We start from the raw sequence: 25,880 nt of genomic DNA, 5'->3' as shown, positions 1-25,880 counted from the left end.
CCACATGGGCATTCAATATAATAGACGACATTTTAGCTCCTACAATTCGTAAAAGATCTTAATGCAATGGTCATATTATTGTGCTGGAGTGTGTTACCAACGAGCGCAGAATCACAAGCATGGCAATTGCCACATCTGTGGTTACCACGGACGGCATCACCATCAGTCAAGGTTGTTTGTTTCTCTTGTGGTTGAATTTTGTGCCTTGTATGGACCAGCCGGTCCCTAAGGTTTCTGGTACACCTATATGCTACTAACGGTTTCTCCAAGACAGTTTCATTATCAACTTCAAGAATTCTCCAATTCTTGTTAATTATGTTCTTAATTTTGTAATTTAGTGTGGAATTATTTATTACACATGTAATCTTGTCTTGAGTTTTATTTCTTTTGTGTTTAAGCAAAGCGTCTCTGTCATAATATTTTGCCCTTTTGAAGGCTTGGCGGACTAAGCGGTGTCGGTAACCCCTATCAGTTAGTCGCTCTCGTAGAGATGCGCTATGGATGTCATAGTCAATCAAAGATGTACAATTTCGCCGAATGCGAAGGAATTCCCCAAAGGGGATTGAATCCTTCTGGCAGTGGGGATAAAAACTCCCAAACTGGAGGATGGTATTTTTTGCAGTAGGTTTGCGGTAAAGACTTACTTTTAACTCTCCATCTTTCCCTTCAATTGTGATGTCTAGGTATTCAACTCTTTCGCGACTGTAATTAGATGTAAATTTTAGATTGTTATCACTGGCATTGAGCCAAAGAATAAAGTCTTCTAGTTGTGTCACATCTCCCTGCCAAATAAAAAATATATCGTCAATAAAACGTCTCCATACGGAGACGTTCTCAAAGAAGGGGGCATTTGTATTGTAGATGTTTTTTCTCTCCCATTCTCCCATATAGGTATTTGCTACACTAGGAGCACACGATGCGCCCATACTTGTGCCCTTTATCTGCTTAAATAAGTTGCCTTGAAATTCAAAATAGTTATTCAGAAGGACAAATTCCAGACACTGAAGGATAAATTCATCCGGCCTATTATTGGGATATCTCTGCAGCAATGAAGTGACTGCCTGTAACGCTTGACACTGAGGAATGTTGGTATACAACGCCTCAATGTCAAGCGTCACTAGGAAGTCAGTCCTGGGGTTGAAAGCTAAGCCCTCAATTTTATTTATCATATCTCCTGTGTCTTTTACAAATGACTCATATTTCTGAGTAAGAGGACATAAGAAGGTGTCTACGTATTTGGATAATGGCTCAGTGTTGGAGCCGATAGTGGAAATTATTGGGCGCAAGGGTGGATTAGTTTAATTTTTATGCGTCTTTGGGAGACCATACATAGCTGGTGTGACAGGGCAAGGTTTATTAAGAAATTGAAATTCTTTATCACATATATATCCATTGGATAAAGCCAATTGTGTCATTTCTTTAATCGACACACTGAGTCTGTGCATCTCTCTGGTGTTGGCAGGTCTGTAATGTTCTGTGTTAGAAAACATGACTCTTATTCTGTTATCATAGTCCAATTTATCAAAAACTGATATACCCCCACCTTTATCACAAGGCTTAATCACCAATTCGGTGTTATTTTCAAGGCTTGTGAGGGCTAAGTTCTCTTGTCTAGTAAGGTTGAAATTGAATCTCTGGGGTTTGGAAAGTAATCTGGTAATATCTGCCAGGACCTGTCTTTCAAAGATCTGTACTTCTGGTCCAACCATATCCAGAGTTGGAGAAAAAATGGATGGAGGTTTACATTTAGAGAGATTTTCCTCCTCGTCTATCAAGTCTCTCCCCTTAAAGTATTTCTTCAACCTAACTTTTCTGAAAAAAGCATGTAGGTCGACATGAAGTTTGAATTTGTCTATTGAGGAAAAGGGGACAAAGGATAAACCCTTACTCAGTACTGAAGATTCTTCATCTTTTAATAAGCTGGATGATAAGTTGTAGATAGGGAGAGTATTGCTACACCTATTGTGAATCTGTTCACCCGCTACCACCAGTATTGCTGGTTCCTTGTCTTCACATACTGTTGTTGAGGTTGTGGGCTCGATGTGTGGGGACCCCCTCTGTGTTGTTGCCAATGAACTTGCTTCCCCTTGTATGGGCCTCTTGATAAAAAAACCCTGTTCTGAAAATTGCGCTGACCTTGCCTTCCTCTAAAAGACCCAGAGTTATATCTGCCTCCACTTGGGCCTGGGTGTGGGTAATTATCATTATCAGACTCAGATGAGCCAGTGTCAGAAAAATTGGTGTAATATTTCTTATAGTTGAAATTAAATTGATGTTCGTTCGGGTTACCTGCTTGATAATAGCTTGGATTCAAGTATGGATAAATGTTCTCCTTTGAGAACCAACGCACATCATTTTTCAATTTCTCTGTTTTTTTATTCATAAGGTAAGTTTCAAAGTCTTTCATTTCAATCTGTATTTTGTCTAATTTATCTTTAGCATCGTCCACTGCACATGAGGAATTCAATTTCTCCTCCAGTTTTAGAATTTCATCGTTCAGTGTAATCAAGATATCCCTAGCGGTTTCTATAATTAATAGCATCCAATCCCTGGAACAACGATTAGATATCAAAGACCATCACTCCAGGAATTTACGTATTTCTATAAATAGCGCTGGTGCATTTCTAACTCTCAGGCCAGATGGAATGACCCCTGCTAGTAGATATTCCCGCATATAATATGCGTGTGATTCAATACGTTTTGCTCTCTTCCTAAGATTGAGTACATTTTGCCATTTGCTGTTGTCACCTAGTGTGTTGCTGGTGGTGTTGTTTTTGTCTACAACTTGGCCCAGTAGGGAACTAAAATCTGCGTCCGTAAACCCAAAAGTCTCCAGCCTGTCCATTTTATAGCAGTGTACAAAGATAAAGATTCCTTTATAATTCACTAGTCTTTTTATTGTTCCTATGTGATACTAAATGTTTTATCAAATGATTGTGATAACTTGAAAATTTAAAAAAGAGAAAAAAAGATGAAAAGCATTTTTTACATAAAAAAATAATAATAAAAAAACCTTTTGTGGAAAAAAAAGTCAATGTTGTGACCCTGTGTCAAATAATTGTCAAAGTATAAAAATTGTTAATTTCAAAATTGTGTAGGTCGTGAGGGAATATTCTTGCATGACATATTTGTGTTCCTCTCTTTCCCTGACCTGTAAAATACGTATAGAGGGGGTCCCATATCCATGTTGTCTGGTTTGGGGTAGGACTTTCCCTACTTGACAGGGTGGCCAGGGAGCTTTTCCCAGTAGGTTGATTAACGTCAAAGGAGTTACTGCCATAGGGAGATGTAGCTGACATCTGGGCCTGACCTCTTTTTTGTGCCTCTAGCCAAATTGGCTCAAACCTCATTGTGGGGAATGGCCCCAGAAGTGGTTTGGAGTGACCAAAATTAAGGGTTTGCCCATTATCATTGGGAGATCTTTTGGTCCTCCCCAGTACTCAGACGCTGCCAGAATATTATTAGTAGCAACTCCGGTAGCTGGCATTAAATGGTACAGAAGAGACTTGTTCAAAAGGGAATTTCAAACAGATGCAACTTTAAGGTGGAAGCTTTAGGATAGTACCACAACCTTACCCAAAATAAAAGGGAATTAAGGCCAGATATCATGTTAATATTTTTCCATGTTTTCCATGTAGGGGAGAAGCGTGGCTCCGTGATTAGAGGCGGCAGACCCGGAAGCTGAGATCGGCTGTGGACCAGGGTTCGATTCCCCACCTCGGTGGGTTTCGGGCTCAAAAATTCCACGGACTTGACAATTCTCGCTCCGGTGCCTACTCGACTCACGGGGTGACACTCTGCGACTCTGGGCAGTAGCTTGCTTAAACTCCACTACGGCCCCTCACGGCGGGATGCCTGGCTCTCACATTGTGGATACCCTGCCGGGGTATCTCACAGGGGAATACCAGGACGGGTTCCCTAAGCAAGCGCTTAGATACCGTGTTGGTGATTTGCGCTATATAAATACATGTACATGTTAGTTCAATCAATCATGCCATTTGTATAGCGCACTACTCACCCGGGAGGGTCTCAAGGCGCTCAACCATCAGGGCCTCTAATATTCGCACCCGCGATGACAAAAATGAAACACAACTCTCAGAAAACCATTATCTCCTCTGCCTGCCGGAGCACATTTATGTTTTGCCTCATAAGAAGTGGCTAATACATACTTGGCTAAAGCTAAAGAATTGGAAACAGAGTGTTCTCAAAGTGGTGGCTGAACTTTACAGCGCAACCTGTTTTGTGAGTAAAGACCAATTCCTATTTTCCAACACAGGATTTCCAAGAGGTAGAGAGAGAAAACCTGATGGCAAGAAATTCAAATAAGGCAACAGTTTCTAGTCTGTCATCATTAATGTAGAAATGCACTTTGAATTGTAATTTGGGGACATGACCATTACTTGGTTTTATGTTGAGTTTATTTCTGGGATTTTCTCTCAATAGGATGAAAAGGCATCCAGGAGTCAGTGCAAAGTGTGGCTCATTAATATTGCATCGTCTGCGAAAGCAGTATAGGAAATGGAACACTCCTGACTCTTGCAACATCCACGGAGACCCTTGACTTATGCTAAGGAGGGTCATTCAAAAATATTGGGAGCTGGAAAGTCTAATGCCATAGGTCAGTATTGTTGATGTTTGCGAGGGAATTTGGAAGAAAGGTGTTGATGAAGGTCTGGACTTTGTTGGTGGTGGTCACTGCTATCCTCCAAGTTTCCGCTTCATACAAAAGGACCGATTTTACGTGGTGTTAAAAAGCCTGATCTTGGTCTGCAGGGTTATGTCCTTGGAGCTCCAGATCTTCTCTAGCTGAATGAAGGCAGCCTTTGCTTTGCAATTCTTGCCTTGACGTTGGTGTCTGTGCTGCCCTGTTTGTCTAGGACACTGCCCAGGAAGATGAAGGCCTCAACCTCTTCAGTGCATCGCCTTCAAGAGTTACTGTAGTCATGCTGGCTGTGTTAGCCTTCAGGATCTTGGTTTTCCCCTGTGGATATTGAGGCCATGGTCTGCTGATGTGGCTGCCACATTGTCAGTCTTCTCTTGCATCTACAGATGGGTATGGGAAAGTAGGTACAGATTGTCTATAAAATTAAGGTAGTTGAACTGTATCCAAAGTGTCAAATGGGTCCCATTTTTAGGTCGAGCATGCCCGGCTCTATGAATCGGCCTCTTGGAATCACTCTGGACTTCGAGAAAGCTTGTGCTCGAAGTAGTGACATTTCATTGGCCTTTGCATGTGGCTTTCACACGCAATTGGCCAAAGGCCACACGCAGTTGGCCAAAGGCGGCTTTTTCCCCACCTTTTGTTAGAATGTTGACGCCTATGGCCTAGACCTTGCGGTTACATGCAGAGGCGTGCAGTGTGCCATCTGTTTTGGGTCACATTTCAAAGCTTGTTTTTCAACGCTTTCACTTTCGCGGACAAGTGGCCGCGCTTAATTGAGTTTACAAACGTTCTATACCTCAACCAACGGCATTACTCAAAGGGTCCCCATTTGTCTGGTGTCGAAGCTACATGCGTGCAGATTGATGAGCCAGCCCCTAACCTACTTGCGCAGCACAATAGAGGGTAAATACAATAAAAATGCCTCATAGTTACCAAGGCTTGAGATTGCTTGTGTGTGACATTTCCATAATTTTAATGTAATTATGAGTGACATTCAACGATTGAGTGACACTTTCTTAAGCAACATTTGAGCAACGAGAAACTTGAAAGAAGATTTAAAACTGCTGCAAAGCACCACTCTTCAACATGTCCCACAAATTCAGATCATTATGGATACCCTTGACTTTCCGACCTCCCTGAACCCTAGAGCAAGACGAGCAATGGAACGTGCCTGTCTGGAATCCGTTCAGATCTGAAACTCACTTTCCTAAAATAATCATATTAGAATACCTGACCATCCGCGAGCCAATGTTGCATAACATGTTAGATATTTGCAAAACCTTTACACAACAAACGCAACCCTGGCTGCGACTTTTAAAATGTAAGAAACAGGTATTAGTTGTTTTCAAGGTCAAGTAATTACTTGTACGGAAAACAGTCTAAAAGAAGAAACTCCAACTTAGACCCCCTTTGGTCCCAACACTCTCTCCACCAAAATTGAAGTCGGTGGTTGTCACTAGCGCAATTACTTTCAACGCAGGTGGGGCGCTTCTCTGGCCCTGCTGCAGCTTGAGAGCAGTCCGGCTGTCACAGAGGAGCTACAGTTTCCGAGACCTCAGGCTCAGCAACAACTTTACTCAGGCTGGTGCATGATGATGACAGACTCGTTAGAAGTAAGTTGCAGTAAGTACCAGTGACAATTACTAGAAGAAGCAGGGTCATGAGCGGTACAGCCTCTCTCCTGCATGGGTAGTGGCCGTGGTAGGCTGCAGGCCCCAATGTTCCATCAGGGTTAGCACCTGAGAGGCTGTGGGAAGCGGACTCAATCTACTGTGCTAACACAGCCAAGCCGGGGTGAATGTAGAAACCCTGCGTTGCACTCATCAGGAACAAGCAGGGTAGGGGTTCCCGGGTAGGAGTGGAGGGCGGCAGACTACGCTGTTTAAACAACATAATATATGCCTGGACTTAATTAGAGAGAGATGCTACGCAACCAGGATTCAATGATTTGTGTCGCTTCCTCATGGCTGTTGGATTGCAGTGCAGCTGCCTGCACCGTTCCGCTGAGGGCAGGGTTGGGTCATCACATCATTATGGCTGGAACGCGGGGTGTGCTGCTAACATAACTGTGCTGCCAGGCTGCCCACCTATTGGGGAAATCATCACTGACTCGAGTCGTGACTGACTTCAGTGAATCTGATTCACGGGTGTGACTGTTACATTGTATATGCACTACCTAAACCAGCCCAGAGCGAGATGAGCCAGTCGGCAAGCCTGCTTACAAGCAGTGTGGAGCCAGCCAGCTTTCTGTCAGTCGTACCCCTAGGACTCAGCCTTGACAGCTGAGGAGGCACTATTATGCATGACTATCCATTTCAGTGCTGTGATGCGGACCACCACATTGAAATGCGTTAATCTAACACCAGATGTGTGGTACTTGACAGGGCTGATGTCTAAACTATGCCAGCAAAACCGCCTGGGGCAGTTCTGCCTTTATAGAACTTTGAAATCCTTCAGCAGTTGCTACAAAAGATAAAAAAATTAAATATTTATTTAAATAAGAAGGCATGAGTAACCTTGCCCTTCCGTTCGTTCTCACCTCTGTTAGTGAAGCAGTCGCCGTAAAGCCATCAGCCACCGTGACCTAGTCGGTCAGCTGACAGCCATGAAACATGGAGTCAACACAGCTGAGTACGGTAGGGCAAACCCAGGGCATGGCAGTCCAGGCCTGTGTATCATCCAGTTACGATATGACGGTGTCCCGCCCCCCCCCCCTTCTATTTCTTCCTGTGATAGAGGGAGTTCTCCAGATCTTTATTCAACACCTTCAGCTAGTCCCACTTTCTAATCCAGCAGGAGTAGTGTTTATTCTACGATATTTAGGTCCACGTTTAAGATGAGAAAAGCAAACTACAAGTCCCATAATACAAAGTGCAGAGGGCTAAAAACCTAGGACTGACTACAGGTCTCACTCTTGATGCGGGCGGGGGCACTGGCAGCTGTGTTGCTTGCGCGGTACCTTTAACACTCTACATGTGACCCCTTCAGTTTTATCCATTTCGAAAGAGATTGATTAAACCACTATTAGCCGTATAGCAGCTCAGTGGGTTGATCGGCTGTTGCAGAGGTCAGTATATAATTTGTAAATCTGGCGTTCATCCTGCCAAGGTTGCTAAAATCCGTACCCCTTGAATAAGGTACGAAACATATATTTTATTTCAACTGAAGGAGAAAATGTATTTGTGGTGTTTACTGATAATTGGTCAGGAGTTTAGTTTCTGCATCAACCAGAAGTGTCACAAACACTGAACGAGTTCCATGATGTTATCCAAAAACCTGTCAGGTGACTCCTGTAAAATATGCTCCTTCGGTAAAACCTGCATTTTTAGACAGGAATGCTGTGCAGCATGTGACGTCACACTTTTGAATGGTAAGCGGAAACTGCGCATGGAGTCTGTCTAAAAAGCCAGGAGTGGTTGTAAGTGTCACACATGTTGGAGCTTAGGTTTTTTAAAGTAATAATCCTAGTTATTCATTAGGAATAAGTGCAGGGGCTCAAATGTTTTGTTAGAAGGCCACTAAAACTGCCAAATTCCGCAACAGTAAGGTCCCCTGTCTGGATTCCATCCAATGCCTTCTCCTTCCCTCACTACCTGTTTCTCTGAACCTCAGTGTCGCGCGTGCTTTTTCATCTCTTCGATCTCTCTTTCTCACTGTTTCCTATCGTTTTCCTCATCCTGCCTTTCAAGTCCTCTCGGTCAAAATTTGATCTGATGATGAAAAATAAGTTCCAGTCCCACTCCCCCCACAAAAAAAACCCCACAAAAAAACAGAAGTGGATCCAGACTAGCAACCCTCTTCTAAGCGTGAGTGTAAGGATACCACAGGACTCCAAGTCATCAGAAAAATCTTTAGCCAGTTCTTGGTGTTCAACAATGCACTCTGGGAGTTGAAGTCCTGATTCACCTTGATTGGACCAATTAAACAACACTTTCTTATTTATAGAGATGCATAGAGGAGCTAATTGGCTGGACTAAGGTGTCCCCGATGATGTTGAACCACATATGTGGGTATTGAGGGTAATCTGAAAACACTTACATTGTATCCACCAAGCGCCTTACTCTGATAAATGTGTGCAGAACTATCAACTTTCCCAGGTGTGTGCGTATCTCATCCAGTCCAGGTATTTGCTTTCCATTCTAGAACTTGTAGAACTGTTTACCCACTTATAAATTCAGGGCTACAAGACCCAGAGAAAAAACATGCACTGGAAGAGCTACTCGGGCATGGATGGACATGGAAAACTTGAGAGCTTTGTGTGTGGCATATACATCCATGGGATCTCCATATATATCTCCAGGGAAGGCTATGTGTGTGTGTGTGTGGAGCCCCAGAGAGAAAACAAGCATTGGCATAGCCAATAGATCTCGCCTTTGTACCTTATAAGTGTTTAGTCATCCAGCACAATATCCTTAGTGCAACAACATCACCTGTTGCATGGCTAAACCCTTATAAAGTCCCAAAGGCGAGACCTATTGGCTATGCCAATGCTTGTTTCTCTTTGATGTGCATGTCTTCATGATCCAGTCAATGGCCAGCAAGAAGAGAAAAGGCAAGAGCAAACAACCCTGGCGGACACCATTTCTCGTTTGGAAGGCTTCAGTGTGTTGTCTTCCGTGCACTATCTTGCAGGCCATTCCCTTGTAAGAGTTACTGATGATTCTTACCAGTTTACCTGGCACGTTGCAGTGGCCCAAGGAGTTTACTGTAGAGATTCTAATTGATATATTTTGAGGATTATATATTAAAGAATTTTACCTTCTGAAACTGAATGAGGAATGCTTGTGTTTAACGTCAAATTCTGAGTAATATACAGACCACAGTCAGAGAACCGGGCAGGCAAGACTGTCATAGAATTCTGCACTGGCAGACACTCACCAGTGGTGCTACAATACATGTTTTAGTTTTATTGTGGTTTGAACCAGTGAACCAAACCCGGTGGAACACTAAATATTTACAACTTTGAGTGTTATGCAAATAAATTATTTATAATTCTACACAATACTGGGGCATCAGTTTTAAAAAGATCTAGTGGAATATAATACAGTCCAGCCTTGGCAGATCTAATTTTCTTGGCTAAGGTTTTATGGACCTCAGTATGGATACAAGTCTCACTTTCATTTGATAAATTAGGATTCTGATCTAAAGCTTAAAAAATTGCATTAGGACTTTCCGAGAGTAATTATCTGACTATAAATCAGAAAAGGAATGAATCGCCTATACTTTGCATACTTATCTGTGTTGGCCTGTGGATCTCCCGTGAATAAAAAGTGACTACAAATTACTAATTGCTAAACTCCTCTGATGAGGCCTCGCAAAAGCAAACCGTGGTATCGGAATGTTCCAATTAAAAAAGAAAAACTAGAAAACTGCATACATCAGAATTCAAAGCAATAAGTGATGTAAAGAAGATGCCTCTCTCGACTCACAGGAGGCATACACTTGAAATAGGAGTGAGGCAGCTTGTGTGAGTGCGTCCATAAGCATAAAAAAATTGTAAATTTCCCTTTTGATGTAATTCCCTACTCCTACAAAGGAGATGTGTATATATTACAGTGAACCAAAGAAAAAGAGAATAGAATGTACCTATATATTGCAACACGTGAACTAGATTTATCTCCTTGATATTTTTATTGTTTGCATCTTTATCAAAACACCAAACAATGTTGTATCATACTTAAAAACATTTCATATTTAATTTCATAAAACACATTTGTGCAGAACTAAAAATAAACATTTAGAAAGATAATATCTTTTACAATAATTTTTACAACAATCACTAGAGATGGTCAAATGGATGTTGTATATTTCCTAGTACATATCACAATATTAAAAACATTAAAACAAGCTGCCACTGCAGCTTGCACCACACATTGCCCCTGCCATGATGCCAATGACAGAATCAACACAACTACTAACATTCACACTCTTGCAAGTGTCACACTACGGACTATTTCAGACCCCCAAAGCTAACAGAATAGCTAGTGCTGCAAGTAATTGTCATTTTTAATGTATATTGAATTAATAATTAACTGTTGCGGTAATGTCTAAATTAGCCAGACAGCGCCACCTTGTGGCAGACTGTCGAGCTCTGATGTTGATAATTAAGTGCCGCTGCCGAGCACCGAAAAACACAGGCTCAAATTAAGCACTGACTGGCAGACAAAGATAAAGCCCTTCTTGTGGTGTACATTAAGCGCGTTCATTGGTGACAGAACAAGGCTTTGTTGTTTTTGACCCCTTCCTAGAGCCCCTGCGTCTCCACACTGCATATTACTGGAAGAGTCAGCCCCACCCCAGAAATTTTTAGTAGCCCCCCCGCACAAAAATGTGTCTCTAGTTGCGCCTCTGGACAGAACCATACCTCTCGGATTGCTGTACAGAATTCACTCTGCAGGACTTTCTTCAGGGACTGGATTTTGTGCACTGGAACTTCTCCCGAATCCTGCAGCTTTTCCAGCAGTTCGATAGCTCTCGCCACATCTGGATAAATAGAAAAAAACGGGAGGAACTGTCAGACGAAATCAGTTGTCATGGGAGGTGTTCAAAGTCACCTTACAATTTGTATTAGTTTTAGTCATCCTTCCGTTTCTCAAGAGCAATGTGATTTCACTTTTTGCAAGCTTCAATATGCAAATTAGACGCCATAATTAGCAAGCGACAAGGTGTGGTGTGAACAGCTGGTAAGTGCTCCGAGCTTGCACTGTGCAGTATATTTTTACCCTTGATGTCCTAGCAAAAAAACTGAAAGTGGCTCACATACACGACTGTATTTGAGCAAATGTTAGTTGAACTGGATGCCTAGCGCTGCAGGGTACACTGCACCTGAGAGCCCTCTCCTTGACAGATTGTTTTTATTAAATGAAAACACCCTCTGGAAATATTTCATGTGATCTATTGCAGTTCCCTGCTCCCTGACCACATCTGCCAGTTCACATTCAGTTGGCTGCACCGTTCACGTTTAATCCTGCAATCAATTCTCAAAACTCCTTGTAAATTTAATACAATTATTGGAGTGTATGGTACTTTTGATGAGAAGTTTCACAGCCTTGATATTATAAATCAGCAGGTTGAATTGATAGCTCAGAGAAATAGACTGCAATTACACAGCGACGAGCTGAACCTTCTTGGTGCATTAATTTCATATTACACAGAGCAATTTTGAACTCAATTTCAAAGACATTGGTAAATGCACTTGAAATGCCAATCTCCAGACAAATGAGCAGGGGTGGAGGCCTCGGTAGATAACCCTTTATTTTGTATGTTACGATTTTACAGTTCTTGACTTTGCTGAAGAAAAGATAATCGGGGAACTAGGCAGATGCGACCACCGTAAGGGTTGGCAGGGCTTCTGAATAAAGCCACCGCAATAAATAGAAACTCAAACGTGGGAACATACAACCAGGCCCAACGCAACAAAGACAGTGTCCAACCCGCAACCCTGACAAGGTAGTGAGAACAGATGAGTCCTATGGGCTTTATTATCCAAGTTGCTTTTTCTGTTGAATTTGAACGTTCATTTCTAGTTAATGCTAAACATATAGACCTAACATCAAGTTACTCATATTTAGAAATAACGTAAATATGCATATAATGTAAAAACAAAAAAGTACACATGAAAGGACAATACAATACATTATTTTTGCATAGGTCTGTACAAAAACAGTAATGCTATATTTCACTGATTCAAATACTTTCTTAAATATAAAAAAAACGATCAACTTCACCAACACTTATGAAATTTTCAAGCCGGTAGTGTGGGTGAAAACATCTTTACAATCTATGTTTGGTGCAGTCTGTCCACTGCATGTGAATACTAGTTGGTGCAGAATCTTGGCACAAAATATGATACAAGAATCCTATCTTTTACATTTGCAAATCTTCATACATTTGGAGAAGGTCAAGCTTAAGGAACCACTCCTCATACCCAGGCATGCTGCACTGAAGTATGAACACATTGATGTTTAAATTCTTCGCACAAAGCAGCGAATAACATATCTGCTCCTGGCCATGACAGTTCAAAGTACCACATTCATAGTGATTTCAGCCACTTGCCACAATTGGACATTTGCTCAAGATCTAACCACGGCCGGACTGGGAAGAGAAACCAGCCCTGGCAACCCCACTCGACCGGCCCCGGGTGGGGGGGAGGGGGGGGGGGGGATGGTCGAGGCTGTGGCACTTAGAAGCTCAAGTTACGAGCATCTCTGCTGCTCCTATTTTGTTACAAGGGGCCTCTTGCAGCACCTCTTTCAGTGGGACCAGTCCCTGGAACAGATGGATAAATTATAGGGTCGGGAGAGATGGCCCTGCGGCCACAAGCTCAACTCGCCTGACAATGGATCCCTGGCCTCTGACAGCAATGGCCCCTGTGCTGTCCTTATCATCTCGGGTGTTATATATATATGAACTCTAGGACTACGCTAATCGCGATGCATGTTTTAAGGGTGCAGCAGGCTCCTGCTACCTTCCACCCCCTTGCTGCTCGACACGAATGGTGGACAACATAGACCTGTACTAAGTACTTCATTGTCTTACACCAATCAGTGTCTCTGTTACTCATGCTTATTGCTTTGTTCCTTTTACAAATGTTTCCATGCTCTCTCATTGTGCAACATGGTTACACCTCACTACCTCCATTGGCCAAGCTGGAGTCCCCCCTCATTTGGTTGGGTTTCTACGGCTGGCACCACTTTCCCTTCCCCATGGTGCAAATAGTTAGCCACAATGTTAGAGGCCTAAATGCCCTAGCGAAAAGAATAGCGTTGTTGTCCCAACTGAAAGCTGCCCACTGCGACATATGTCTTCTCTAGAAGACACATTTATGCGGTCGAAGTGGTTCGACGTCAGTTCTGGTCCTTGGGACCAGGAAAGAAAGATGGGGTGGCGATCCTGCTGTCCACACACTTCCAGGGGTAGGTGCTCCAGCTACACTCCGAAATCACAGGCCGCATGATGTCATTGCGGATCTGACTTCACCAATACACCTTCACACTTGCATGTATTTTCACTCTCAATGATCATCAGGAGCCCTATATTCGCCAAGCAGTTGACATTATCCTGACCACCCCAGATGTCAAGATTCTGATAGGTGGGGATTTTAACTTGGTGTCTAATCTGGACTTAGATAGGTCCCTTCAAAGAGCAGGAACAACTGTGCCATTTCTTCACAGGGACTTCATTGGCTCTCAGATGTAGGACTGGTAGACCTTTGGAGGTCATTGAACCCCGCCAAGAGGTCCTATTCTTTTTGCTCGGCAGCGCACCAGTCCTATTCCAGAATTGATTACTTCCTAGTGTCCACCCCTCTCTAACCTGTGGTGACCCATGTAGACATTGAGGTGCCCTCCATATCAGACCACTCCCCTACCATGATTACACTACACTTGCACAATAGCTGCCTGAGATCCAGGAGGTGGTGTCTCAACACTAAATTATTGTCCCATGCCCCCACAACCAAAGAAGATAGGGGAGTGATTGGCCCATATTTGGCCCACAGGCTACGCTACGATTCATGCCCACCCCATTCCAGTTCTAGTACATCACACCCAGCATTCCCTGATGTACGGTGCAGACATTGCTGCCGAATTCAGACGACTTTAAGCCCAGCTCTATAGTGCGAAGCCGCTTTTCCATACGGACTACTCTGCATATTTGGAGCAAGCCACCTTAACATCTCCTGGAGATGGACATCACAACACAAGAGGTCCTAATCAATAGTGCGTCCCAAGCTAGACAAGACTCCTGGCCAGGACGGGTTTACAGCTGCATTCTACAAACCTTTTGCTGCACGGTTGCCCCCCTTACTGACCTGGCTGTACAACTCCTTCAGCTCCCAAGGTGCCCTTACAGAGACTATCAGATTTGCTATCATAATGGTCCTACCTAAACTGGGAAGGGACCCCAAACACGCCACCTCCTACCGCCCCATATCTTAACTGAATGTGGATGTGAAGATATTCACTGGAATTCTAGCCCATAAACTGGGGCAGTACATGCATATGCCCAGGTTGGTAGACCCTGATCGGTCGGGCTTTGTCCCAGGGCACACCTGTGGTGATAATACAAAGCGCCTATTCCGCCTAATTGATAGAAATAACTGCTCGCAGACCCCCATGATATTGTTCTCGAGCGACGCTGAAAAAGCATTCGACTTGGTGCACTGGCCTTTTCTGCGGCTGGTTTTGAAGGATACTGGCTTTGGTCCTCGTTTCCATCAGTGCATTGCGCCTGCTTCGCTGACCCAGTGGCGCTCATCCACGCTTACGGTTTACTATCCCACTTCTTTCCTGTCTCTAGGGGAACGAGCCAAGGGTGTCCCCTCTGCCGTCTCCTGTTTGCACTCTATATGGAGCAACTGGTGGAGCGCATTCGGGGACATCTTCTTATCGAGGGAGTCAGGGTGGGTGGCGAGTCTCATAAGATAGCACTGTACACTGACAATGTGCTTATGGCCATTACCAAGCCTCGCCAATTGCTGCCCCCTCCTTTGGAGGAACTAACATTGTTTAGGAGGGCATCAGGATTTAAGGTGAATGCTGCCAAATCTCAGGCTCTTAATCTTACTATTTCGCAGGAGCAACAGGCTTACCTGGCAACGGTATTCCCGTTCTCATGGACCACGCAGGAAATCTCTTATTTGGGTATTCAATTGTTCTCCTCTATAGAAAGATCTGTGTCATACAATTACGCTTCCCTACTGAAAACGGCCAATTCCTAGCATGGGGGACCTCTCTCTTGGTCGGGATGAATAGCCGCAATCAAAATGTCCTTACTACCAGAGATTTTATACATTATGCTGGCGATGCTGCTACAACTGCCTCCCTCAGTGTTGAAGAAGCTCCAAACCACCATGGAGTCCTTCGTCTGGGGCGTTTGGCATGCTTGAATGGCCAGGGAGTGTACATACATCCCGGTGGGACTGGGCAGACTGGGCATACCCCACTTATTACGCTACCACCAGGCTGCTCAGCTACGATTCATAGTGGAATGGCAATGCCCGTACGCAGAGAAACACTGGTGCTTCCTGGACCAGGCAGTGGCGGGGGTCCATATATGGAGGATTCCTTGACTTCTGCGCAGAAACCACCCACCTGGAGTGTATATCTCCCCAGCTGTTAGGGCCACAGTTGGAGCCTGGGATAACCTCTGTGTTACTAAACAAACCTCTACCCCCATTTCGCCCCTTACACCATTCATAGGGAACACAGATTTCCCACCGGTGTTACATGGTACAACATATTCCCAGTGGCAGGAGGCAAACTGCAAATGCATAGGGGATCTCTTTGATGCCCAGATCCTGTTAGAATTCATGAGGTTTCAGCAGTACTCCGAACTCCCGGACACAGAGCTTTGGCATTATGTTGCCATTCATCACTGGGCGACCCACCCGTCGATACGTCCGCATATGAGCAGGCCACTCACCCCCTTTGAACGCTGCCTTCTCTTGTTGTTGGACATTTATGTCCTCTTAAACACCTCTGCTAAATCCCTGGGTTTGTCAGCTAGAACAAGGTGGGAGGTAGAGTGTGAACTCCGATTCACAGACAAGGAATGGACTGACATCTTGCGATGAGCTCGCACTTCGGCCTGCAGCGCCCCAGGGAGGGAGACTCGTCTCAAAGTGGTCCATTATTGGTATTATACATCTTCCCGTTTAGTCAAGTGGATGAGGGGGAGTGACGATAGATGTTGGCACCACTGCGATCACTCTGGCACACTTTCCCACTTGCTATGGCACTGTCCTAAATTACACCGCTACTGGTCAAAGGTTCATTGATCAAACACCGAATTGCCCGGCTTCCCTAGCTACATTTTGTTGGGATTGCCCAATGCCCTAACATCCCCACTACACTCCCCCAGGGGGATGGCTATAACTCTGGCATTGTGCGCTTCCCAGCAGGTACTACAGATATGATGGGGAACAGACGCCATAGCCACACACGCAGAATGGACCCATAAGCTCTGGGACTTACTCAGTATGGATAAATTGACAGCAATTGCGAACCATACATTACCAAAGTTCAAGAAAATGTGGGGCCCTTGCTTGAAATATCTGTCCACTACTTTTAGAGAGCTCTTTTGCCCAATTTACCTGCGAGTCTTGTGTCTCACGACAGGAACACCAACTGATGTTTATTAATTCCACATGGGGAGGTGGGGAAGTCACTATAAGCACCATTATATGTGAGCATGGTATTTTTTTATTTTTTGTTATTTTATCTCATCTGATGGTTGCTGTCATTAACACCCTTTTCTTCCTCTATTTTCTTTCATGCCTTCTCTCTTCGCCGGCCGTTGTATGTAGGTGAATGACCACATTGTATTTCTATTCAAAAATAAAAATGTATACAATCCTAAAAAGTTGGACATGTACTTTTAGGTTTTACATGCACTGGTATTGAAAAACTCCTAAAGTTGTTTTCACTACAGTGCAGCCTACCTCTCCCATAGAGTAACATTGGAGATACCTTATTTCATTTAATAAGCTGTAACTGTAGCTGTAAGCAGGTAGACATCTCGAGTCTGGTGTCTACAAAATTGTAATTAAAAGCCCTCTTTAATGGTAAAGTTGTATTTTTAGCCACAATACTGAAAGTGTCACTTTTGGAAAGTTGCCATTTTCTAGTCCTATTTGGTGCCTTTAGCCTATTAATGGGCCACATGACTAAGAGTAGCTGACAGCTGGTCTTTGTGGATTGCTCCCAGACAGTGAAACGAAGGGACGATAGGATTTGGCAAGATGGGTCACTCTGAGTTAATGAGGGGGAAGAGCTGTCACCTACCACACGTGCACATCACGAAGGCACTGCCTGAGGACTCTCACAAAGGGATTGTCACTAGTTTATTCTGACCCCAGACAAGCTGGGGCTAAAACAGAGAGGAAGAGGATGCCTAACACCTCCGGTGGAAACCTCTTGAAGCTTTCTCTACTTCAAAGTGAACCCCAGGTATAAATGCTGGACCTCAGACCCCAATTATTCAATACACTTCTAGACAGTGAACTCTGCCACAAAGAAGGAATGCTGTCCTGCTGAAAGGACTGCCACTCTGCTGGACTGCTGCTCTGATCCTGCTCTTAGTTTTGTGGGCCATTCGAAGAAAATCGCGGCCTGCTGTTTCGGCATTTTGCGGTCGCTGCGTCCCATTCTGAAGTTCTTTGACCATCGTACCAGGCAGCTGATAGTCCAGGCTACTGTGTTATTTCTCCTGGACTATGCAAGCTCTCTCCTGGTAGGGACCAATTTGGCTGAGGTCACCCGCCTCCAACGCGTTCAGAATGCTGCGGCGAGAGCCATTGTTGGCTTACCCCGAACGAGTTCTGTCTCCGGCACACTGAGATCACTGCACTGGCTGCCTATCAGGGCAAGAATTCAGTTTAAAGTGCTATGCTTGGCGTTCAAGATTTTGAGGGGAGGGGGTCCTCAAATCCTTGCAGATCTTCTGTCCTGGTATGTACCTACCCGTTCCTTGAGATCTGAGGGCCAAGCTCTTGCGTGACCCCTCGATACAGGCTGTGTCGGGTTGGTGGCCGATCCTTCCGGGTCAGAGCAGCCGCGCTTTGGAATTCCCTTCCTGTTGAATTGCGGTTATTAGATGACCTTTTAGCTTTTCGTAAAGCTTTAAAAATCTTTCTGTTTTAATAAACTTCCTTGCTTTTATCTGTTGTGTTCTCTGTAGGTGTTGCATATTTCCTGCCATGCGCCAGGACGCCCCTTAGCTGGGGCAGCTGTGCGCAATACAAATATGTGTAACATAACATAACATAACATAACATAACATGGACTGCTGCCCTGCTATGCTGACCTGTTACGTTCTGCATGCTGCCCTCTTGCCTGGGTGAGAAGGACTGGACCTGCATCTGTAGAACCCAGGATCCCAGAATGACTTCAAGGGCTAACTGACTGGCCTCCTGACTAAAATTTGAGGGACAGAAGGTTCCAACAAACTTAAACCGAGTACCTGGACACTGCCATCTGTGAGTGTACCCTGCCAAGTGGCTCCACCCCAGTCCCGGACCCTTGGATGTGGGCCTAAAGGTGCTGTGCCAGCCCATCTGTGGATCCAGCATAACCAAAGCATATCTTCTGGTGAGCTGTGCAACCCCAAGCAGAACTGATGCATCGCCTCTTCTGCGTGGACTTTCCAGATGCAAGGACTTTGTATCGCAGCACTCAGCCCCATTGATACTACTGCAATGAGATGCATCAACCGACGCAGGCTCTCGTATCAGAAGCCACTCATCAATTGCAGCCTTGATGATGATGCAGGACTCTGCATCGCAAGCCCTGCAGCTTCTTCAGAACCAGCCATTGAGCAACTCATCCTCCACGCAGGACTTCACATCGCTAGCCCCTCATTGATGGCCGTCTTAATGATGCCACAGGCAATCTCATTTTTAGGCTCACAACTTCGGGTAGACAATTATAGCTCTACATCCATCTAATATATGTAAATCTTTTTCTTTTTTTATTCAGGATCTGGAAAAATAATGTCTTGTCTCCATGAAATGTATATATTACTTTGGGAACAAATGAAGGTTCTGGACTTAATATTACACTATCATGTGCAATTCTCAAGTACGATCGTAATATAACTAATGTAGCTATCTATTTACGCTTCTAGCGAACATGATAGCCATCAAGAGAGACATTTTATGTGCCATAAGTGAAAGCAAATCATATTTCAGGCTGGCGCTCACCAAACATTTGTGTTTTAAAAAAGAAACATCGAAAAAATTGAATTTCTTATTGAAAACAAATGTACTAATGACCCTGATACTCAGAGTGTGTGGGACATTTGTATTTTTTTCTGTTTTGGACCACCTGGCTGTCCCTGAACCTAAAAAGGACATCGGACCTTCTGTCTAAAAGAGGCAGGCTGTCTAGTGTTCTTACAACAAGCCCCTTCTCTGCAGGCCATTGGTTTGTGTCTCCGACAGCAGAGCCAGAGTGGCACCACCATTAGAAACCTGACATTCTGCTCGACTCATAATAACACTGGTAGACAGAGGATTTGACAGACAGGGTACTCCACCCATATTTCATATTAAAGACTAAAGCCTGGCTCATATCAACTGTAAATCTTGGGATGGATGTAGGGGTGACTTTTTCAAGTTCAGTAACCAGCCAAAACTTTGGAGGATTCGCAAAATGTTTTTGTGTCTTAAACAGTCATAGAGAGAGAATATATATTGCTTATCCAATCATCTAAATCTGAAAATAAGATAATGCCCTCTTCAGACTACGAAGTAGCAGCAGAGGCCAATGCCATTGTGAACAGTTTTGGTGATACTGACAGATTGAAGGGCATCATTTGGACTGGAATTTGAATTGAAATCCCCTCGGGCTCCATGAGGCACGAAAACAGTGGAATTTTGGAGCTCCGGGCTTCTACCGGTCATTAGAAGCCCGGAGCACTCCCATGTTTTCAATGGAGCTCCCAGCATTCTGATATTATAATAAAGTATTCATCTCTTTAAGTCTAGAGAAGATAGGAAATTTCATTAGTGAACCACTGGAAGGATAGCTTAGATTGATTGCATTTGTACTGTTTTCTAGGTCACAAACATGTTCACACACTCCTCTGATAGGGGTCGATTAGGATGGCGGATGGATTGCCCCCGCTGGGCTGGCGGTAGCCACCGCCGGCCCGGCGGGGGGCAATCCGTCCGCCATCCTCACAGAAATGACCCCCCGCCACATTAGGATGGCTGGGGGGTCCACGGCGGACGGGAAGACCGTCCGCCGCTTTTCCGGCGTGGTTGCCTTGCGACTGTGGAGGAAAAGGTCTAATATGGTGGCGGTGTCTATCAGACACTGCCAGCCATATTAGGATGTGCCTTGTGGAATGCCTATCTGTGGCGGCAATGCCGCCACGGAAAGGCATACGGTCTTTGCTTTGGGGGCCCGTTGCAGGCCCCCAGGTGAAGAGGGGGTGGGGAAGGCACATGGGGGGTACCATACCCCTGCGTTTCTAAGTACAACATGGCAGGCACCGCGCGGTGCCCGTCATGTTGTGCTTTGAAATGCACAACATGCATTTATAGCATTGCGGCGGGTGGTGCTTTCAGCACCGCCCGCCGCAAAGTTAAAAATGCGGGATGCACCCGCCACTGTGGCGGGTTCATCCTAATTCGAGGCACGGGACCTCCGCCCTTATGGCAGACGGTCCCTGCCCACGACAGGATGGCGGACGGACAAAGTCTGTCCGCCAGCCTAATAACCCCCATAGTTTGGGAAGCATGAATACAATGGAATGGCAACCTTGGTTATGTTCTCCTCTTGGTACCTACCCAATTGCAGTTTTGTTCAAATGTCTTTTAAGACAACCTGAAGGGCTTTTGCCTTCGTCTGAATCTTGGAACTGATGTAAAACAAAATCTCTGAGGTGGTGGGATGTTGAATTTTGTAGTATAACCAACTGGGATTAGTTGTTTCACCCAGAGATCCATTTTTAAACAGCGTAGTCATCCTCCCACTGGTAATACCCTCATATAGTATGAATTCTGCATGTGGTCATGATTTTTTTGTTTAAGCCCCGTGCCCCTAAAGAAGGCTTTCTTATGAAAAGGCTGTTTTGCTGTTGTTGAAACTGCTATTTTCTCCTTCTTTGTAAGTTGTTAAAAAGATTTCCTGACAATAATGCATGAAGAGGATGCAGCAATTTATTTTCCTCATTAGTGTGTTTTACTAGATCATTTAATAATGAGTCAAGCAATTGTGCCCCCAAAATAGCAGATGTTTAATCAGTGCCTTCTGTTCTCATTCAAAATTGCTGGATATCATCCACAAATGGCAATAAGATAAAATGGCTGCCTCTGAACCTATTGCAATCCGACTTTAAACCATCAACGGTAGTGTCTCATAGGAACCTTACGAGAAATGCCTTTGATGCCAACAGATCAATACATCCTTTGCCTTGTTGCAGTACAACATAAAGCTCTTGCACGGCTTGTAATAAAGTCTTTGCATATGCAGCATGAACCTTGGAATGCACAAACAATCCACATCCTTCCCCTCCTTGGACATCGGCGACCTGATGACTTTATGCAGAGGCAGACTGTCCACAGAACCCATTTGGAACATGCAAGTGTATCACTTTTGGTAAAATAAAATCCGTACCACCTTCAAAGTCCAGGTCCAATGATGTGTTAGGCTTTAAATGAGCTTGAGCTTGAAGCCACAGCTCCATCAATTACTAACTGTAGCCCCATTAAAGCTATCATTTGAATCAGAATGTCAGGCCTCAATTTCTCTGAATCCTGCTCTTCATGCTATCTTTCTCAAAACCCTTTCTGTTTTTTATGTTGTGAATTGCTCAGACCACTTCTGAGAATAGACAAACATCAAATAGAATGCCAACCAAGGGTCATTCCTATTTATATGTGGTTACTAAGCAATGTACAGCAAACAAAACTTTAAGCCAGAGCGCGGCCCCTATTCTTTATTGTTAATCCTCCCCTAAAACCCAAAAGGAATGACGAACTCACCTGCCAGAATTAGGCCTAACCAGGTTTTCAATGCGATTAATATTTGTCAGGGGGTGTCGTGCATGCTTAACCAAGGTAAATTATAAATCTACATAAATTAAAATAACATACCTTTAATTCTTTAAACACATACCTTCCTGACAGGTGACAAAAGAGAAATTGGATGGGGAGCAAGGAATTATGGGCACAGTACATAGAAGATGAAAAAAGGGTCAAACAATTTGTAAACCCGGAGGGTGTGTAATTTTTCGAAAGTGAACTGAAAGTAAATGATGGCTGTTGTGAAGTGGAAGCCACATTAAATATAGCCTGGGATGAGGAAGATGGTTGAGAAGGGCATACTGATAATCAGATGACACTTGTCAGGCCATAGTTATAGTCTCTATTCTTTTTAGGAGACCAATTGGGACAGGGACCACTGGTACAGAACCATCGGGACAACAAAGTGCAGGTTATGTAGCTTATGTTCCTAGCAAAGTCCCGGAAAACAGAAACTCTGCCACAGGATAAGTAGTATATTCCACTGTGCTTGTGCTGTTCTATTGTTCAGACTCTTTTCACTCTTTGAGAAAGATTTAAGTCAGTCGTGGTCATCATTCTTTTTCAGTCAGAGTAAACTAAATGTATAGTTTCTGTTTACTCACAGTGGGGAATCATACTTCCTTTCAAGTCTGCGTAATAGTACGGTGGAGCTCCACGCCTCCACGTAGCACCTGGGCACCTTGCTCCTCCCCCCCACACGAGGATGATGGCGGCAGCAGGCAGAGGCGTTTTTAGCCGCGCTCCCTCTAACGGATTTCGGGCCCCCTAATGCGGATTCCTGAAGGCAGTCCTTCATTTTGGGCGTTGTGACAGCGTTTTTGGCAGCGAAGCGAAAGCAGCAAAGGCAATAAAACGGAGATTCTGGTCTCTGCCGTGCTTACAGACCTGCGGACTTTGCGGACCTACAGATTGATCTGCAAACAGACAGAGACACGGACTTCAGACTAGCAAGGTTGTTCCCTGCTTATGAACAGACTCTCTATTACCCCGTGATGGAAGTAGCGCTGGGTGAGTGACACAGCAGTGGTAGGCTCAAGCTTGGGGTACAGGCATCACTGGCATCTCTGAAGTATCCCTTTTTTTTGCTGGTCACTGTAGGCTCTCTGTTTTGGACTTCAGTGACCAGAATCATCTGCTTTTTTTCACGCATTTATTTTTCACCTAACTGTGTGAAAGTTAAAAGGATGGGTAAACTCTTGAATGCCCGAATTAAGGCGAAAGCACGCCGTCAGCAGGCTCAAGAGGCCGCTCAAGAGGCCGCCGCTAAATTAATCAACAAAGATGATGATAAGGGGGAGACATCCTCTGAGAGTTCGGATGAGCCAGAGGGGTCCAATATAGATATACCTTCTTGAACTAGCCCTGGGGGCAACTTGGCACCAGTTGAGACAGCTGACACAGGGGAAAGGCACACCAGCCTGGAAGTGGCCCAGACAGGGCAATCTATTCAAGAGGATATAAAGGATGCTAAAAAAGCTAAGGCATCGGAGGCCCTCAAAACTCCGAAGCAATTTCCTCTGGTCGATAGAAAGCCTACTTCGACCTCTGTTGGCAGTCCGGCTCAGTCTGTGGTTCAGTCTGTGGTCGGTTCCATTGGTTTCCCGGGACTTTTGGTTTTAAGCCATTCTCCAGAAGCATTACCTGCTACAATTTTGGATCCACCTTTAAATATGGCAGACAATACAATTTCTGGTTCTATTTTTGGTTCTGTCTCTCCGCATGGCAAAAAAAGCCCGCTATTGATAGGTCCAAAAGGGGATGTATCGGTAAAGGCTGCAGTCTCATCCGGTGATCTTAGATCGGCAGGCTCTACAGGCTCTTTCAGCCCCATTCTGGATATGGACACCGAGACTGTGGGGGAGTTGCAGATGTCAGTCAAAGACATGCTTAATTTGATTTTAGACGAGATCCGGGAAATAAAAAGGTTTCAAAAAGTTGAGCTGGCTGCAATACATCAGTGGTTGGATAAGATTGAAGATTTAGTATCCTCTTTCCCTGTTCGTTTTCAAGAGGCTGAGGGTAGAATTTCTCATTTGGAAGACCAAATGACAGAGGTCAAGAAAGATGTTCAAATTATGTCTAAAACCTCCAAGACACTGGAAATGAAACTGGATGATCTAGAAAACTACAATAGAAGATCCAATCTCAGAATAGTGGGGGTTCCAGAGGAAACGGAGGGATCCAATATGGTCCATTGGGTCACCACTTTTTTACAGCAGAAAGTGGTCCCTGAGTTTAAGGGTGACTTAATGATTACTCGTGCTCATAGGGTCCCAGCCCAGCCGTTTCTAAATTCCACACTCCCCCGCACTATCCTTCTGAACTTTTCTGATGTCCGAATCAAAGAGAGAATTCTGTCTAAGGCCATACAACAGAGACAGTTTACACTCAATGAAACTATTAAATGTCGAATCTTTTCCGACATGTCTGCAGCCGCAGCCCGCAGAAGGAAAGAGTTCGTAAAAATTTTACACCTGTTTAAAGCCAAGGGGGCTCAAGCCACTATCGCTCAGCAGTCGAAACTAAATGTTTCGGTTAAGGGCAAAATATTTATCTTGACAGATGTAGATGAAGCGCAGGAACTGCTTAGGGAAATTTCGCAAGGCGAGAAGGGCTAGAAATTCATTTTGTTATCTTAATTTTTTCTTCACTACTAGAAGTACTTAAGATGTGTTCTTAGAGGCTCGGGGGGTTGAAGGGGTGAGGAGCAAAGGGTTCAGGGGGTTTAGGGGTGTAATAACACGACACCTCATGGTTGGGGGTTAAGGCTCTGTGGCCAGCGTGGGTTAAGGGATCAGGAGTAGGAGGAGGGCCACAGGATGGGGGGGGTGTTGAGGGTTTGGAGCACGGGTGGGAGGGGTGGAAACAAAACACAAAAAATGAAGTCCTTTGTGCTACTGTTTATCAACTTTTTAATTTTATGCTATGAGTCTTTCAAGATGAGTGTAACCGATAAAGGAAAAAAAAAAGGGGCGAGTCAGACAGAGATTGTGCAATGTTTTTGTGATGTTTTCCTTTCAGGTTTTTGATTTTGATTCTATATTAGAATGGGTCTGAAAATTATTTCTTTTAATGTTAATGGTTTAAATAATAAGAAAAAAATGTGCGCCATAGAAATGTGGGTCAAGACTGAAAATCCCGCTGTAATTTTGTTACAAGAGACTCATATTCCAGCTATAAAAATTGAGGAGTTCTCTATGTTCAAATCATGGTCTTCATATCGAGGCTTTTCCTCGTTCTCTGAGTCCCAGCGGGGGGTCACGCTTTTTCTAAATAAGAACTTATATGCTGAGATTATACAGACGGAACAGGGTCGTTCAGGCCGTTGGTGCTGGGCCACATGTAAAATCAATAATAGACTAAGACCCATTACTTTTGTTAGTTTATATGCCCCAGTTGATGATAATTCTGGGATTTATGAGGATCTATTTCAATCTTTATTGATGGTGGGAGGGGATATTGTTATTAGAGGCGATTTTAATATTCTGATGAATTTAAAGTTGGATTCAACTACTTATATGAAAAAACAGCTTAAACCTAAATCATTCAGATCCATCTTCAATAACATGGCAATACTCGATCTTTGCGACCCCTGGCGTACACAAACCCCATTAAAAAAAGAATATACTTGTTGGTCTGGTAGATTCAAGTCTTCCTCCCGTATTGATTTTTTTCTTGTCTCCC

The 25,880-nt window shown here is 44.2% G+C and overlaps 1 protein-coding gene across 1 annotated transcript in view; it reads right to left on the bottom strand.

Annotated features, from left to right (window-relative positions):
* LIN7A (lin-7 cell polarity scaffold A) overlaps positions 1 to 25,880 on the bottom strand; it is a 499,534-nt gene that overhangs the window by 245,111 nt on the left and 228,543 nt on the right. The window contains exon 2 of the mRNA XM_078674233.1: positions 11,028 to 11,146. Within this exon, the coding sequence (XP_078530359.1) occupies positions 11,028 to 11,146 (119 nt within the window). The remainder of the gene's footprint in view (positions 1 to 11,027; positions 11,147 to 25,880) is intronic.

The sequence above is a fragment of the Lissotriton helveticus genome, chromosome 1_1 (assembly GCF_964261635.1).
Source record: "Lissotriton helveticus chromosome 1_1, aLisHel1.1, whole genome shotgun sequence".
Classification (NCBI taxonomy): Eukaryota; Metazoa; Chordata; class Amphibia; order Caudata; family Salamandridae; genus Lissotriton; species Lissotriton helveticus.
Note: the sequence above shows the minus strand (reverse complement) of the source record. Positions and strands in the feature narration are given on the sequence as shown.